General features: G+C 39.2%; 1 protein-coding gene across 3 annotated transcripts in view; it reads left to right on the plus strand.

The window, feature by feature from the left end:
- The window catches only part of LOC149225605 (CBBY-like protein), a 399,435-nt gene that overhangs the window by 290,443 nt on the left and 91,310 nt on the right, over positions 1 to 17,682 (plus strand). For all 3 annotated transcript variants that reach the window (XR_016247681.1, XM_089377197.1, XM_089377199.1), the window contains exon 10: positions 11,500 to 11,643. Coding sequence is in view for 2 of the 3 variants with exons in the window: in XM_089377197.1 (XP_089233323.1) it covers positions 11,500 to 11,643 (144 nt within the window). In the remaining variant the exon portion in view is untranslated. The remainder of the gene's footprint in view (positions 1 to 11,499; positions 11,644 to 17,682) is intronic.

Here is a 17,682-nt window from a genome sequence, read left to right on the forward strand (position 1 = left end):
TTTATAGTTTTTTAAATGTGTTTTTTCTTCTTTTCCCAAATTTTTTTATGGTTTACATATTTGGTATGGGGTACCTGTTCTTCAGGGTCTTCTTGTTCAGGGCCCTGTAGTCAATGCACATCCTCAGCGTATCGTCCTTCTTCTTTACCAACACCACAGAAGAAGCAAAAGGACTCGTGCTCGGTCGAATGTGCCCAAGAGCCAACAACTCCTGGATAGCCCTCTCAATCTCATCCCAATAGGCCTTGGGGTGCCTATAGGGGGTGGTGATCACTGCCTGTATACCCTGCTTTAGCTCGATGGTGTGCTCAAACCCCCGATCCGGTGGCTGTCCTGGCGGAATCTCCCCTAACACTATGGCATATCGATCAAGGATGGTTTGTATCTCTGGATGTACCGACTGCCCTGTAGTCCCTGCCTCTGATGCACGCAGCTCCACTGCCCACTCTATGTCTCCATTCCGGAAGACTGCCTCCATCCGATGAGCTGAAACAGTCTGAGGTGGATATGTGTGCTGTCCCTGTATCTTCTCATGCCTCCCTGTCTTCTTATCATCCCACTCCATCTCTAGGGTCTTCCAATCCGTTGTGACCTTCCCTAGAGTGATAAGCCACTAAACACCCAATATCATGTTGGTGTTCATAATATCGACCACGAAAAAGTGGTCAGTCAGTGTGTAGGTGCCCATCATCACTGGAAGCTCTGGAAGATAACGAGCACACGTCATAGGCTGATCTCCTGGGACCAAGACTGAAAACCCATCGAAGCTCTCTGTCTGTATACATCTCCTCTCGACCATCTGTGCATCGATGAAGTTGTGGGTCGCCCTATTGTCAACCAGAACTGATACCCACTGGCCACGTACCGTCCCTTGTACGCGTAGCGTCAGATACTTCGGAACTCCTTGCAATGCTGTAAGGGCCCCTCTAGTGGGTGCGAAAGATGCACCTCCTGCTACTGGGGGTGGAGGTGGTAAAGGTCCCTGCATGGCATAGCTATCTCCTGCCTCCCCATCATCCTCGTCATCCTCTTCTCCACTGCTCTCAGAGAAGACCTCAATAAAATGTGCTTTACCAGCAACACATCTATGTCCTGGTGCCCGTGGCTCTTGACAGGTGAAGCACAACTGCTTCTTCTTCAGCTCCCTCCTGGCATCGTTTTCAAGCTGTACTCATCCTGGATTCCCCTTTGGAGGAGGAATCCTCACATCCTTCCCCTTAGACTGAAAATTCTATCTCTGGGGGTAAGGTGTCCATGTCCTGGGTAAGACATCCTGTAAGTCCCGGGTCTTGCTGATAGCGTCTTGGAGTGTGGCTGGTTTAGTGGATCGAACTAAACCCCGAAGTGGCTCTGCTAACCTCTCAACATACATATAGACCCTCCGTGTCATGGATAGGTCTGGCACCATCACAGAGACCCTCAAGAAATCTGCAATGTAGGTCTCTGGGCTCCCTGTTTGTTTGAGCCTCGTCAGCTCAACGAAATGCTGCTTTGGATCCCTCCGATCAAATCACTCCATTAGTCTCCTGGTAAACTCGGCATATGTCGTCACTGTGGAATGCCCCAGTGTAACCATCCCATGAAACCACCAATCCTGGGCCTCACCATCCAAGTGAAATGTTGCCACCTTGATGGCCTTTGCCTTTGACATCTGGTTAAGCTGGAAATAAATGTCCAGCTTCTCCACCCAAGACTTTGCCGAACTGTTTGATGAGCCATCAAACGTAGGTAAGTGGAATCTACTCGCTGCAAGGTGGGTGTCGCCATCATGGTAATGCCGGTACCCTCTGTGATGGTCACAGGGTCTACTATCCCGCTGGAGCTGAACAAAATCACGAAATGAGAGGGCTTCCCTGAACTCCTGCCCATAGGCCTGGTACTTTGCAAAATAATCACCTATGTGTCCAGGCTCTCCCTCCTGCTGGGCTACGGTCCCCGTGTCTGCTCCTATGAAAGTGGGCATGGTAGAGCGTGTAGGGGCATGTGAGGCCACCTGCTGCGCAGTATCATGCTGCTCTGGCAAGTGATGGGATGCACCTGATCCCTCACCAATCTGAAAAACTTGTGGGCTCTCACGCTGTTTGGCCTCTACTGTCGTGAATCTCTGCCCCATCACCTCAATCTACCTCGACAGATCCTGCACTGATTTGAGGAGCATATCCGCAAATCTCTTCCCGTCCTTGTCGGCCATCTGTTCTGCGTCCACTACTGGCTCTCTCTGTTTTGCGTCCACTACTGGCTCTCTCTGTTCTGTGTCTACCACGGGCTCCACCTGTTCTGCGTCCACCACAGGAACACAGTCTCCCTCCTCGTAGGTATTCTCCAACCTACGTCCAGTGTCTCCGTACCTCCTACCTCTGTAACAAATATAGGGTTTTTCCCTTGGTGTCATAGATTGCTAGCTCCAGAGGCTGAGTCAGGTTTGTGCTCTAATACCACTGTAATATTCCTAACCTAGAATATTCCTCAAACCCTAGCAAAAACTCCAACCAAATATGTGCAAATGATATAATAACCCAGAAGTGATAAAATAACAGTGGAACAGCATATAATAATGTAAACCAGAAATATAAGCAGATACACAAGAAATGCAGCGAGAAATGCTAAGCCATTTTATTATACTCAGCAATAAAATGAGTACAAGAGGTGATTAGACAGATGGCACCTCGACTTGCACAAGGCAAGTGAAGAAATACTCTCAGAATGACAAGAATGGCCTCTCTACGTGGATGTTGCTGCTAGAAAACAAATGATGATTTGGGGCTGCTCCCCTCCTCGGAAAAAGCTGAAACTCTGGATTCGGGCTCTACTCAAGAAGCCCAGAAAAAACCCAGGAAGCTTTCTTGGAATGGCCGACCCCCAAAAAACACCCTCTTGGTGTTCGCGCAGTTCCTCAATGCCTTGCGCTACCACTGAAGAAAACCCCTCTAAACTCTGCCTGTAACACTGCCAGAAACCCTGCCAAAAATCCTCCAATGAGACACGAGCTAGACCCCTGCTCAATCTTCCAGCATAACTCCACCTGCAAAACCCCAATCCAGCACTACAATAAAAAAGAACTGCGTCCCTCTCCAAGTGCTGCGCAGTCCTCCAAAATGCCGATGAAATTGCTGCTGAAATGCTGATAAAACTACCGCTGAAACACCGATGGAAATACCTTGCCCAAGCAGGCACTCGAAGTCCCCCGGGGCTAAGGGTGAGATCTTCGAACGGAGACACTCAATGCACTAAACAGTGTTGTAGACCAGTTAAACAGCCAGCGTGCTAAGTATTTGAAACGACTAGCTCAAAATGCACATAACTGAATGATCCAAAATGAGGGGGCTTCTCTCCATTTTATAGCCTCTGCCTCTCACAATCCCTAGGCTCACCTCCTCCTGCGTGATTCCCCTCTTGCCATGTGTTCTTCCCTCCTGCGTAGTCCCTCCATGTGTCTGCGTGGGCTCCATTTCTGTGTCCCCCTTTGGCCCCCTTGGCTCCCCTTTAAGTCACAACATTGTGCTACCTAGGAAGTGACTTTTTATTCTAAAGTGAGTTATGTCCCTCTTCCTCACTTTTTATTCACAAATAACTATAGAAGGCAAAAATTGAACAAAATCAAATATTCCAATTAGCCATAGCTAATTAGGAATATTACATATTCATACAAAGTTACAAGGTGTTTGGCTATGTTTCAATATTGAAGAATTCACATAAGAGAAACCGGATCGGTATTCCATCTGTTATAGAATCATAGTAACCAACATTGTTTCCACAACAAGGCCTTGACTGACAACTCTATCTCTCAATAGATCAAAGCACAATGTTGGTGAGACCAATGACTTATAGACACCATATTCATTGTCTCTCAAGGTACATACCCACCCGGGTGTTTACTGAGTATGACCTTCTAGGACTATTCTTATCTTGGGTTCCCAAACCTCAAAGAATATCAATCCTCTTGCCTACTCTTGTCTTGGATTCCTTGCACATCCTCAAAGATGCCAGATGATTACCCAATCCTCCCATTCTTTCTTCCCAAGTGAAGACAAGAATGTTGTGTCTATCACTCTCTCTCAATTGAGGAAGACATACCCAAGTATCCTTTGACAAGGTACTTGTCCAAGTTCCTTTGTAATTGGAAACTTGTTAAAAATCCCTCTTAGCTAGGGACTTATCCATTGATCTGCAACTTCTTCTTCATGGGTCCTCCAGTGGTTTGATCTCCTTCCTTCCTTTGATGCCATGAAGTCTTTGTTCGAACTTCTTCTTGGTAGGGCACCATCCATCAATCACTTTCCTTCCTGGTTTGTCATGTCATTGCTTCCTTCGTCGAAAGTGGCCTTCTTGTCATATATCAGGTTCTCTTGTCATCTTGCTTCTCCTTTGTCATATGTCCATGCTTCGAAATACTCTTCTCATGGATGCTTCGTTGTACTTGCTTGTTCCCATGCTTTGATCTGGTAGCCCTTCATGACTTCATCCTGATATTGCTTCAACATTAAATGGTGCTTTTGTTGGATGACTTCTTCATCATGACATCTTCGTAGAGTGGAATCAGTTATCTGCACCTTTCATATCTCCAAGGCCTTCACAGATGTCAACGATCCTTCGATCTTTTTCTTCCTTTGTCAGAGTTGTCATGCCTTCTTTCGGGATATGTCTTCAAAGGATCTTTGTTAGATAGTGATTCTTTGTGGTCATGGCGTTCTTCACATGCTTGATCTCTTTCTTCACTTGCTTCTTCTTGGATAGATTGGTCAACCACCTTATGCTCCTTGTGGGAGCACTTCTTCATTGCTTGCTTCTAGTGCTAGTCAGCATTTCTTCTTCACTTGCTTCTTAGTCAACAATCTTATACTCCTTATGTGAGTATTCCCTTTTGTTGACCTTCATTGCATTGTAGTACATGCCTTCGAGCATGTCATTGGTGAAAGAGATTCTTTCCTACTTGATCATATCATAGAACTATTCCCATGACTCAATAATATACATATAATAACATGACTAAACTTTGATGCATACATACCTCATCTTGATTCTCCTTTGATCATCTTAGCTTCATTTGGTTGTCCTTGGTGTGGCCCTTCTTGCTTCATCTTATCTTGCCTGCATATCATCCTTTTCTTGAATCCCATGAATGGGATTCCCAATGAGACATCTTCTTTTGTTTATGAATCTTCTTTTGAAGATTCCATCTTAAAGACCCTTACCCTGCAAATGTTTCTTTCCTTTTGATGATGGAGGTCTTCTAAGATTCTTAATCATGATCAATTTTCTTTCATTGTGGATGAGGTCCTATACTAGGTATGCTCCTTCTACATGAATATCTTGAGCTATATCTACCATGCTCCTATATTCTAGAAGATATTTCTAACCATGCATTTTGTTTTATTTATAAATGCTCCTTCTACATGAGTATTTTGAACTCTATGCTTCTAGATTCTAGATGTTTCATGCAATTTAACTCTATATCTACATGCTCCTATACTACTCAAAACTTTGAAAGAAGACTTTAAGTAAAGAGTTTGACTTAGTCATAGTAGAGATCCGAAGGATCTTCCTTCTTTTCTTCTCTTCTTCTTTCATTTCTTGAGTCACATGAGCTTCTTCCCTTTTTCTTTTGTTGTTGTTGTTGTCCTTCTTCAGTTTAGGACAATTCCTTTTGTAGTGTCCATATTATTGGCATCCATAGCATTGGATTTTGGACATATCTTTGTTGTTCTTTGTGGACCAAATTTGCCAAATTTTCCCTTTCTCTTGGCCATGGTAGAAAAAGCTTGCTCCTTTGATCCCACATCTTCCTTTGCTTTGAGTCTTGTTTCCTCTATCTTGCATAGAGACCATATTTCACTTAGTGGGGTGGCTTCCTTCTTTGCATATATGCTTGATGTGAAGTTGCCCCAATCCTCAAGTAGAGCATTGAGTACTACGGTTGTCATTTCTCTGTCAGACATGACTTCCCCTAGCTCTTGAAGTTGATCCCTCATCTCAGAGATCTTCATGAAGTAGGGAGCTATTCCTTCCTTTGATATCTTCATCTTGTACAATTCATTTCGTAGAGATATCACTTCTCTAGCTGTGGTTACCGAATATAGCTCTGCTAGTTTGTCATAGATTTCTTTTGATTTTTCAAGTTTGGAGACATAAGGAATGAGAGAGTCTTTGATGGATTCTATTAGAATTCTTTGAGCTATTTTCTCATCCTTATTGTACTTGGCTAAGGCATGAGTTTGTTCCTTAACAAGAATAGCAATATTCCCTTTGATGTGTTCTAGAAGTTCATTCTCTTTGAGAAGTAAATCAGTCCTCTTCTTCCATGCAAGAAAGTTATTGGTACCTACCAATTTGTTGCTTTCCTTGCAAAATGATATTGATGTATATTCAGAAGGGAACATATACTTGATAGATTTTGAGATGTAGTGGACTTGCTTTCTCCTTGAAGACTTGATGGCTTGCCTTCCTTAGATCTTGATGTTCTTCAAGTTGCTTTCTCCAAGTGGACTTGCTTGATGACTTGTAGCTTGATGTAGGTCCTTCTTTGATTTGCTCTTCTTGTAGGTGCCTTTATGTAAGGCTCTTCTTCTTGCTTTGTAGTCTTCCTTGATGAATGATAGATGGTAGACCTTCTTGTCCTTGAAGTGATTGAGACTTCTTGGCTAGATGCTTCAAATTTTGTAGATGTCCTTCCTTGATGAGTGTTCTTGAGATGCCCTTTCCTTGATGTGTCACCTTAGCTCTGATACCATGTTGAAGAATCAAGGGCAATTAGGTGTAGTGTGATTCTTCTTGACTTGATAACAATTTGTGGAGTCTTTTTATTTTTTTTGTTAGCTTAATCTTCTTCTTATTATTATTAATGCATGTGTGTGTACTTCATCAAACTGCTACCAAAAACATAAGAACAAGAACACAAGATGTTGGCTCTCTGCTAGGGCCAAAACCTCTCTTCTCTTGAGAGGAAAACCCTTTGGTAAATTTCTCTTATTGAAGCTTCTTATTGATCAATGCCAAACCCTAGACCCCTAACTAGAATGTCCTCCAAGCACAAGTCAAGTCCTTCCTCCTTTCTGCACTTTGTTCCCCGGCACTTAGTCTTCCTTCTTCCGGCACTTCGTTACTCGGCACTTTGTCCTTCTTTCAACTGTTGTTAGACCTTGTTTATGTGAGCTCTAGATGAGATGCTTCTCTTCTATACTTAGAGATATCCTTCACTTATGTAGACACCTTCCTTCTTTCAACCAAATGAGATCCTTCTTGAGATGTAGGTGTAGACTGAAGTGACTGTACAGTAGCCCTAGATTCTCACACGTGTGGCAGGTAACCTTGCAAATTAGGGTCCTTTCACCTTCGCTTGAGAGAGCCTTACCTTCGCTTGAGTAGGAGGCCTTATAGGCCTAACTTTCTAGCCCAACCAATGATGAACATGTGACTGTGACCTTACTGCTAATATAACCGCAGACTGTCCTTCCTTTTTCTCGCACGTGTGACTGTATTTACCCTAGAAAACAGTTCTTAACCCTTTGGTGATGACTTCTCCTTCTTCGCTGCCCTTGGAGACTCTTCTTTCGTCCTTCAACTACCCTTTTTTTGCTTCCTTACTTCACAGATTTCAGAGATGTGAATGTGTTGTCTTTAGAGGAGTGGACAGCCTCTATATATAGAGGTCTGTCCCTCCTTTAGGCCAAGTTGAAGGCTGACTAGCTGTTTGTAGGCCATCTTGATGTCTTTGCTTCGGATAGCTTCTTTGATGGTGCCTTTGCTTTGGAGGAGACTTGACTTTGTTTGGAGGGATATTCGTTGATTCTTATACAAACATATACATGGTGCAACATGCGCTTAAGGTCTTCAAAATTTTCTTTTGACTATTTGACTCACCTATAGCACTTTAACATGTGCTAGACCTATTTCAATGAGCAAGAAACTCATTGACATTTATTATAAAAACAATATTTCTTTTCTTGAATACATACAAATATCAAAAGTACATTTATGAAGGCCAAACCTAGTTACATTTCCTTCAACAGATTTCCTGCTTTGGGAATCTCTCTCACTAAAGTTCTAAGTTACCGGATCCGCTGAATGCAAGAGGTGGAACCGCGGATCCCCGAATCCGAAACTGGTACGGATACGGATACGCTGGGATCCGTGTACGGTCAGTTAGTGACTTAGTTAATGACTATCTGCCAGCGTATATATATAAAGATTTAAATAAAATTACGCGTGGTTTTTTAATACCATCTGCCGGTTTTTATATATATATATAGATTTCAATAAAATTATGCGTCAACATTTTTTTAATTACTTCGGCCAAAAAATTTCAGAGACGGACAGTGCAGTCATCAGCGCAACAAATTTTTAATTACTTCGGTGAAAAATTGAAGAACTACGGTTCTGCTATACCAACTCCCATAAAATATGAATCGAATCATTTATCCTATCCACATTTTAATTGATTTTATTGAATTTGAATAATATTTTAATGTTGTCATAAATTCCGGTCAAATATAAACACACTACTCGCTTTAGATATGCCTTGAAGCGTGTCAGCAAATCGATTCCATGGCGTCATCGATCCATAGTTTTAATACAGTAATACATGTTTTATAGTTTCATAATTTGATATATACGCCTGCTCTCACGAATGTAAGATTCCAAATCAATCTGATTGTCAAAATAAGATTATCAAATACAAATCCATGGAATATTGAATTGTATACAGAAGTCTGAGCTTTCAAATTGTCAACACAGGCTTTTTGCACGATAACACATATTGTGACTTCTACCAATACCAAACAGTGATCTTAATACCTTTCAATATAAAGATCTCTGATTTAATTAAAAAGTTTATTTATTTTAAATAAACTTTCAATCATAAAGATCTTTGATTTATATATATGAATAATAAAGTTATTTTAAATCAATTTGTTTTTTTAATAAGCTTTAAATATAAAGATTTCCGATTTAATTAAAAGGTTTATTTTGATGTTAATATATATATGATAAAGTTATTTTAATTTATTTACTTATCATAGTTTTTAATACCATCTGATATATATATAGATATGCTTTTTGGTTTATTTTGATGTTAATATATATATATATATATATATAATAAAGTTATTTTAATTTATTTACGTATCATAGTTTTTAATACCATCTGATTGATATATATTATATATATATAACAAAGTTATTTTAATTTATTTACGTATCATAGTTTTTAATACCATCTGATTGATATATATAATAAAGTTATTTTAATTTATTTACGTATCATAGTTTTTAATACCATCTGATTGATATATATATTATATATATATTATATATGCTTTTTAATACCATCTGGCATATATATATAACTTATATAACTTATATAATTTTATGTTAGGTTGTTAAAAATCAAAATATATTTAAATTTTTATAAATTAAAAAAAAATATATTTTATGTAATAACTTTATTTTAACAATTATATCAATATGTTAGCATTAATATTTATATGTTTATTTGTTTGTTAGTTTTTAAATTTCATCATTTCAGTGTTCAAATTCATAAATTATCTAATAATTTTAGTTCTAATGTTGTGATTCATAAATGGTTTTGATTTTAAACATCAAATGTATTTTCTAAAATTTAAAAAAAATATTATTATATATTTTTGTACTTGCTGTATCCTCCTCGTATCCGGATCCTGCCTTTTCAAAAATGCAACGGATCCGTATCCGGATCCGGATCCGTATCTGTATCCGTATCCGAATCCTGGTAACTTAGCTAAAGTTTAAACACCACTGGTTGTCTTGGCTAAACAGCTCAAGAAAACTTGTGTTCAGAAGTTAAATTATCAAAAGATGCAAATGAAGGCCTCTTCTCCTTATTTATAATTGCTCGCCTTCTTTTCTCCCTTGGTGGCCCCACTCTTTCTCTCTGCTAATTTGCACCCCTTCCTCTTTTCTCTCTCCTCCAAGAGTGTGAGTTCCCTTCTTGGGCCAAATTTCTCTCTCTTGGGGCCCACATTCCACTAGAGCTGCAATTTCCCTTTTTCCTCCTAAGTCCCAATGCCGGAATTGCCTCCTCTTCCAAAAATCATCTCTAATGCGGAAAATCAAAATTGAGGATTTCACAAGGCCATGGGCTAGACAAGCCATACATAACGTTATAACCCCTATCAAATCAATGGTTCTTGCTAACAGTGTGTCCAAGTAGATCCATCCCAAGGCCACCAATCATGTCTAGGATGAAAGGACCTAACAGTGGAGACTAAAAGAACTAGGCATGGGTGACCATACTAAGCCTACTATACCATAATACACAATCATCACGTGGCCCACAGGGCTTTTGACTTGCATCTTTTTGGACTTACAATGGTGTTGCCATGAAATGTACTAGGGTACTTCCCTAGGAGATAACAGTACCCACTTCTTCCATATGGTGATCAAGCATCTTCTAGAGCAGTTTATGTTTTCATGTTACAAAACTTCATCGTCCTATTCACATGCCAATAGCACAACCAAAATTTAGCTACACTTGACTTCAATTTGGCACCTTGATTTGCCAAGTTAGCCACCATCGGATTAAAAGTTTTTGCTAAGTGAGTAAATGAAAGATTAGCCACTCTACTTTGCATCTACCCACAGTTTCCCTCTGCTGCCCATTCTGTGTTGTGTATTTTATGCATCAAACAGTAGATAGGTACAAGATGGACTTGCCTTTTTCCTGTCACTGCCAGGCTCCAGCCAATATTTCCTGTATTAAAGTGGATACACTAACATGTTGATTTGCCAAATTATCCACCATCAAATTATAAGTTTAAGCTACGTGAGTAAATGAAAGTTATTGGAAATTATGAAGATTGAAGGAATAGAAGTATGTGACATTCGCAAATTTGTACTCCTCGGTATAGCCATTCCATTTGTGAGGGCTAGGAACTCATTGATATTGTTTATCAGAGCTAATTCCATGTCTCTGTGTAGGTCATGGAATTTTGCTGCATTGTTGGTTGACTATGCAAATTTAATATTAGTTTTCACTATGGTGAATCAGTGATTAGCCGCTCTATCCTGCCTCTACCCTAATTCCCCTCTGCCATTCATTCTATGTTGTGTATTTTAAGCATTAAACACTAGATATGTGCGAGATGGACTTGCCTTTTTCCTATCATTTCCACCATGCACCTAATATTTAATGTAATAGCATGGACACACAAACATGTTACTGTAGCATTTATTCTGCTTATTGCACACTAGATAAAAGGGAAAATGGGTGTGTTCCTCCTTATTGTTTTAAACATTTTTACTTTCTTGTGTTTTCAGTTTTGCTCTACTTTGGTGTGGATATTGAGATTTTCTGTATAATTTGTATAGTAGATGTGCTAGCAAATGCAAAGTGAAATTTCATACACTCCAGCCTTGGTAGCAGATTCCTTGGAAAATACCCCCTGCATTGTTTTTCCTTCCTGAATGCTAGGAAGATGAGTATGTTGACACATTGCTTTGATACTCTTATATGTATGTTGCCGCCAGGTCAAAGAAGGTAATAGCATCCCTACGTGCAGGAATGGAGTATGCAGGCATGCCTGTTCAGAGTTGCATCCTTCTCGCAGGAAGTCATACAGGTGTACTTGCAGCTGAGCGCATTGGCATGCCTTGTATCGTCGTCCGGAGCAGGTAGTGCTTGAAGCATAAACAACTCTTCTCACTGCTTAGTAGATACATAACATGATAGTTTGTAACTTCGTTGCGCTTTATCTCTTACATGTAGTCAGGAAAAATGCATATATAACAGATTGCATGAGCATGAGAAGTCCAAAATATGTGATTGCCTCTATCTATAATGTTGAAACATGCCTACATTACATCTTCTAAGTTAAGAATGAGGGACATAAACCCACACAAGCAAATCTGATCAACAGATTGTGTATAGCCCACATCAACAAAAATGCTTTTAAAAGCTAGAAATGGTGAAAAGATATAGCAAAAATGCTTATTCTATTTCAGTTCAAAATATGCTTCTGTTGATTTGTTATTTTTTGTTTTTTATTCATCACCCATTTCCAAAAAAAATGGACATTTTAGTAGGTTTCTCCAAAAGCTTCTTATTTCCATCATAAGAGTCGGTTCAAGATGAAGACCATGAAAAGGTGAATGGATCTCATTCTTTTTTCTGACAAGAAATCACCCACTTTTGACTCTGAAAAAATTTGTTCAAAGAAATTCAATGCAATTTAGTAGGATTGGTTGATAAGAGCTTCATAATATAACATGCATAGAATTCCTTTCAACATCTTGATTGGATCAACACTATCTTACATCAAGCATGTGATGGTTCACCTATTATGTTCAAAATTTCAAATCAAGGTTGAGGCTAGTTGTCTTATCCTCACAAGCTGTTCTTTACATGGTGAAGCGATTGTGTCCCCAAGTTACAACTACACATGGTAACAATCAGGCCTGAAATTCATATTACATCTACAAAAATTTAATGAAGGGATATTATATCGTAATTTGGATTAATTATTGCTAACCAGGGTTTAATTATGCATGAAAGTAAATTTGTTTAATTAAGCTTAAATGCCTATTAATTAGGATAATTATTCTTCATTACTTACAAAAACCCTTAAATAAGCCTTAAAGAGAACTTACATAAGTGGTGCTTTGATTATTATGATTTAGTATGTGTTAATTATGTACTAAGCAAGCCTCTTAAAGGTCCCTCAGTTAGCGAGGAGCCACTTGTTCTAAAGTATAAATTTGGCTTATTTACCCCTTCTAATTCTTATGATATTGGTACTCCTTCTCTTATTTGCATTTCAAAAGAATTCACCATTCAAATATTGCTAGCAAAGTACCTCCATAACCATTATGGAAAGTAGTGATCTATAATTTCATAGTTGCATTTGTTGTTGAATTTTGTAACTGTGGTCAGTCTTCATTATGTATATTTTAACCCTCGCTGTATTTATATTGATCAATGTAAAGCATGTTCTTCATGCTAGAGTCAAAAGAAAAAATTATTTTTGAGTCATGTCCTTATGGACTTTTAAAAGAGAAAAAATTTAATTTTCGAAATTGAATTTTTGGCTCCAAAACTAGTCAAGTCGGCCATCGTACAAGTCAAGTCGAACCCAAGCAGAAGAGACACCCATTCGACTCAGCAGATCACTATATAAAGACAGTTTGACCTCCTCCTCATGGCAGCAACTCAACCTCACAAATCAAGGAATTTTCTGGGCATCCAAGCAAAGGACAAGAAGGATAAGGAGATCTCTTTCTCTCTCTATCTAGCTCGCACATGTGGAAGTCCTCTCTCTCTCCAGCTCGCAGTAGTTTCTGGGCAGTTGCAGCAACAGGGCTGAATTTCTGGGCAGCAATATGGCCTGATTTCTGGCAGTTGCAGGATCGAGTTTTCTAGGCAGTTTTTTAGGGTCAAACTTGCGGGGCAGATTGGTGACTTGATTAGAGGGTAGTTTGACTAGGTTTGACCTAGTTCATGACTAGAAAGTCTAGGTGTGTCTCTTGTTGAAAAGAAAAATTTCTCTATTGAAAAGGTTGTTGGATTTTTCCCCCAAGTGGGTTTTCCCAAGGTAAATCTTGTGTTCTCTTTGTGCATTGTGATCTCTATTGTCCTACTATTTTTATATGGTTGAATCTCTGAAGTGTAATTGTTTAAGGATATACTAGAAAAATTAAAAGGAGATCAACATCATTAGAAATAATTATCAGTTTTTAAAAATATTGTGCTTGTATCTATTGCACTTGAAAAATCAACATGGTATTAGAGCTTTGGTGAAGGAAGGGACACTGAGATCACTCTTGAAGAAACCTACATTGAGATCACTATTGTTGAGACCTTCTTGATTGTTGATCTACATCCATGGCTTCCTCTATGAAATCAGAGAACAAGTTAGAAGGGGCTTCAAATTTCAGAGCTTGGAAAACTAGGATTGATCTTATTCTTGCAAAGAACAAAGTTTTGGATATTGTGAAGGGCAAGATTGAAGAACCATCAGATAATGCAAGAAAAGATAAGTTCAAGGAGGATGACATCACTGCCATGAGCCTTATTGTGGATTCCATTAGAGATCATCTGATCCCCTATATCTCAAAGCTTGAAACTTCAAAGAAGATGTATGATGCCCTAACTAATCTATTTACAATCAACAACATTGGTCAAGTCATGAGTTTGAAGAATGAGCTTCGTGATGTGAGGATGACAAATGATGACACTGTGGCCTCATATTTTGTAAGAATCTCTCAACTAAGAGACCAACTTCAAGCAATTGATGAAATCATCTCTGAGAAGGAACTTGTGACTATGACACTTAATGAATTACCTAGATCATGGGATGCATTTGCAACTGGTATAAGTAGCAAGAAGGAAGTTCCCACTTTTGAACTATGGACCTCTTGTGCTCAAGAAGAATCAAGACTTATATCAAGAGATAGAAAGGAAGAAGACTCTCAAGCATTTGCAGCACGTTTCAAGAAGAAGAATGGAGGAAAGAAGAAGTTTGGTTTCCAAAACAAAAATACAAAAAGAAGACCTACTCCACAAGGAAAGAAAGATATGTCAAAAGTTCAATGCTATCATTGTCATAGATTTGGTCAATATATTGTTGATTTGTGGTAGTGTTGGATGTGCTTTGGCCATGAAAATTGGTGGAGAGGCTAAAGCGCATGAGATCTCCAAGACCCATAAATGGTTTGGGGAAATTCCACCCGGTTAGAGAGATATTAAAATAATTAATATTTTTAATGGATTTCCTAAGTCTAAACTTAGGAAAATTAAAATATTAATGGGTATTAATATAAAACTAGGTGAGAACGTTCTAAATGACATGGATCAAGCCAAATCTAATCTTAGACGTTGATTAGGGACTTAATCTCGGTCATTGAAGACTCAATAGGAAAAGTATAAGAGGAGGCTTGAGGGCCAGTTGGAGATACACCAAAATTGATCAGTCAGTTATATTTTCTGGAGCGGGGTTTGCTGAGAAAATTCGAACAAGTGATTTGAGTTGCAGCGAGGGACAATGAGTACATAACAGAGAGGCAGAGATAGTGCCATAGGGTCAGCGCAGTACCTGAGGAGGCTACGCAGAGGCAGTGGGAGCCACGCAGAGGCTGAGGGGCCTGCGTGGGTGATGCAGAGGGCCAGAGAGCTGACGCAGAGAGGCCGAAGGATGACACAAAGGGTTCTAGAGCTATGCAGAGGCTAGCAGGGTTAACGCAGAGCCTTGGAGAAGCACCGGAAGGATTTTCGTGGGGTAGACTAGTGCTGAGAAGCTGAATATCTGTCTCCGAGAAGAGGTATTACTGCCGTGTAAAAATCTCTGTTGGGTGAGCCAGTTTGGCACCCTAGTTGTACTCAAGAAATCTACATAATAATAAAACCCTCAAAACTGTTGCACTAGTTTTCCCACATTGGGTTTTTCCGGGGATGATTGTCCAAAAATAATGGTGTCCCTTGTGTGTTTGTCTAGTATTTCAGTTGCTGATTTGTATATGAGTTAAGGCTGCATTTGTGTTTATTTTCAGTATTTATATGAATAAATAACTTGTTAAGGAATAAACAAGTAGGCGAAATAAACTAGATAATGCAGTAGGGATTTCTAATGGGTGACATTTAGAAATTTCAACATATATGAGCCAATGTCTTGAAGGAGCAAATGATAAAAATAGGAAAGTAAAACAACATGGTTCAATAGCAAACATTGATGAACACCCAAAGAAATCCAAAGGTGACAAAGATTTCTTTATTTTTATGCTCTAATAGGTTCTATTGTAGATGACAATGATATGTGGTTGGTGGATAGTGGTGCTTCAAGACATATGACAGGAGATCATGGCAATCTCACTAGCATGATGGAAAGAATATTATCACAAAGGGTAGAGCTTGGAGACAACCACAGCTATGTAGTCAAAGGAATTGGGAAGACATCCATTGAGTTGGAATCTGGTAACAATGTTCATCTCAACAATGTTTTATATGTGCCAGGTTTGAAAAAGAATTTAGTCTCTATTTCATGTTTGGAAGATAAAGGAGATAGTAGCATTTGTTGATGGCAAAGTGCTTGTATGGCCCAAGGGTTTTGGTATAGATGATGCTAGAATTATTGGAATTTGTGAAGGAAGATTGTATAGACTCGGGTCAACCAGCTCAAGCTTTAGTACATGATGAAATCAATCCATGTGAACTATGGCATAGGAGATATGCTCACCTTCATTATAGAGCCTTGCCTACTTTAAATCAAATGGTTTCAGGTGTTCTTGAATTGCAAATAGAACATGAAGGTGTATGTAAAGGTTGTGCACTTGGAAAGAATGTCAAAAGGTCATTTCCAAGCAGTGATAGTAGATCCAAAGAAATTTTGGATCTAATTCATTATGATGTATGTGGTCCTATGTCAGTGAAATCACTTGGAGGTTCTTTATACTATGTAACTTTTATTGATGACTTCTCTTGTAAGACATGGATCTATCTCATGAAGACCAAGGATGAAGTCTTCACCAAGTTTCAAGAATTCAAGGCTGAAGTAGAGAACTTGACAAGAAAGAAGATCAAGATTTTAAGATCTGACAATGGAGGAGAATACACTTCAAAAGAATTTATTTCCTTCTGTAAAAAAGTTGGGATTAAGAGGGAGTTGATAGTCCCCTATAATCCTCAACAAAATGGAGTGCAGAAAGAAAGGACAGTTCCATTAAAGAATCTATCAAGGCTATGATGCATGATCAAGATTTTCCTATGTTCTTATGGGGAGAAGCATCTGTAACAATTATATACATTCAGAATAGAAGTCTTCATCGAATTTTGGAAGATATGACTCCTGAAGAAGCATTCATTGGACAAAAGCCAAAGGTTGGGCATTTGAGAATCTTTGGCTGCCTACATTCATGTTCCCAAGGATAAGAGGAAGAAGCTAGAACCTTCGGGAAAGAAAGGAATATTTGTTGGTTATAGTGAATCATCAAAGGCTTATAGAATCTACATTCGAGGCAGCGATAGATTGAGTTCATCCGAGACGTTACCTTTGATGAGAAGGTTGCATATTGAAGTCTAAAGAAGTTTGCATGGACTCCAACAATGAAGAACATGAAGCTTCTAAGGAAGAAGGTTTAAGTCCTATAGAACAACTTGTTGATTTGGGGTAGCATCGGATGTGCTCTAGCCATGAAAATTGGTGGAGAGGTTGAGGCACATGAGATCTCCAATACCCAGAAATGGTTTGGGCAGATTCTAAACAGTTTGGGAGATATTAAAATAATTAATATTTTTAATAGAGTCCCTAAGTCTAAACTTAGGGAAAATAAAATATTAATGTGAATTAATATAAAACTGAATAATAATGGTCCAAAAATCATGGATCAAGCCAGATCTAATCTTAGCCGTTGATTAAGGACTTAATCTCGGCCGTTGTATTGTCAACGAGAAAAGTATAAGAGGGGGCTTGAGGGTCACTTGGAGAATACACCGAGTTGATCAAGATTTCGACTTTCTAGGGCTGGGTTTGCTGAGGAAGTCGAGAGAGTGATCAAAATTGTAGCTGAGGCACAGTGAATACAGAAGTAGAGAGGCAGAGGTAGCAGTAGGAGGATCAACGCAGTAGCCGAGAGTGAGGGACGCAGAACCAACCAGGGGTTCACACAGAGCCAACCAGGGCTCACGCAGAGGCAGCCAGGCGCTGTGCAGTGCCTCAGAGGGCT

This window comes from Pinus tabuliformis, chromosome J (assembly GCF_031772625.1).
Source record: "Pinus tabuliformis cultivar Carrire ecotype Pingquan chromosome J, CPIR1, whole genome shotgun sequence".
In the NCBI taxonomy this organism is placed as follows: Eukaryota; Viridiplantae; Streptophyta; class Pinopsida; order Pinales; family Pinaceae; genus Pinus; species Pinus tabuliformis.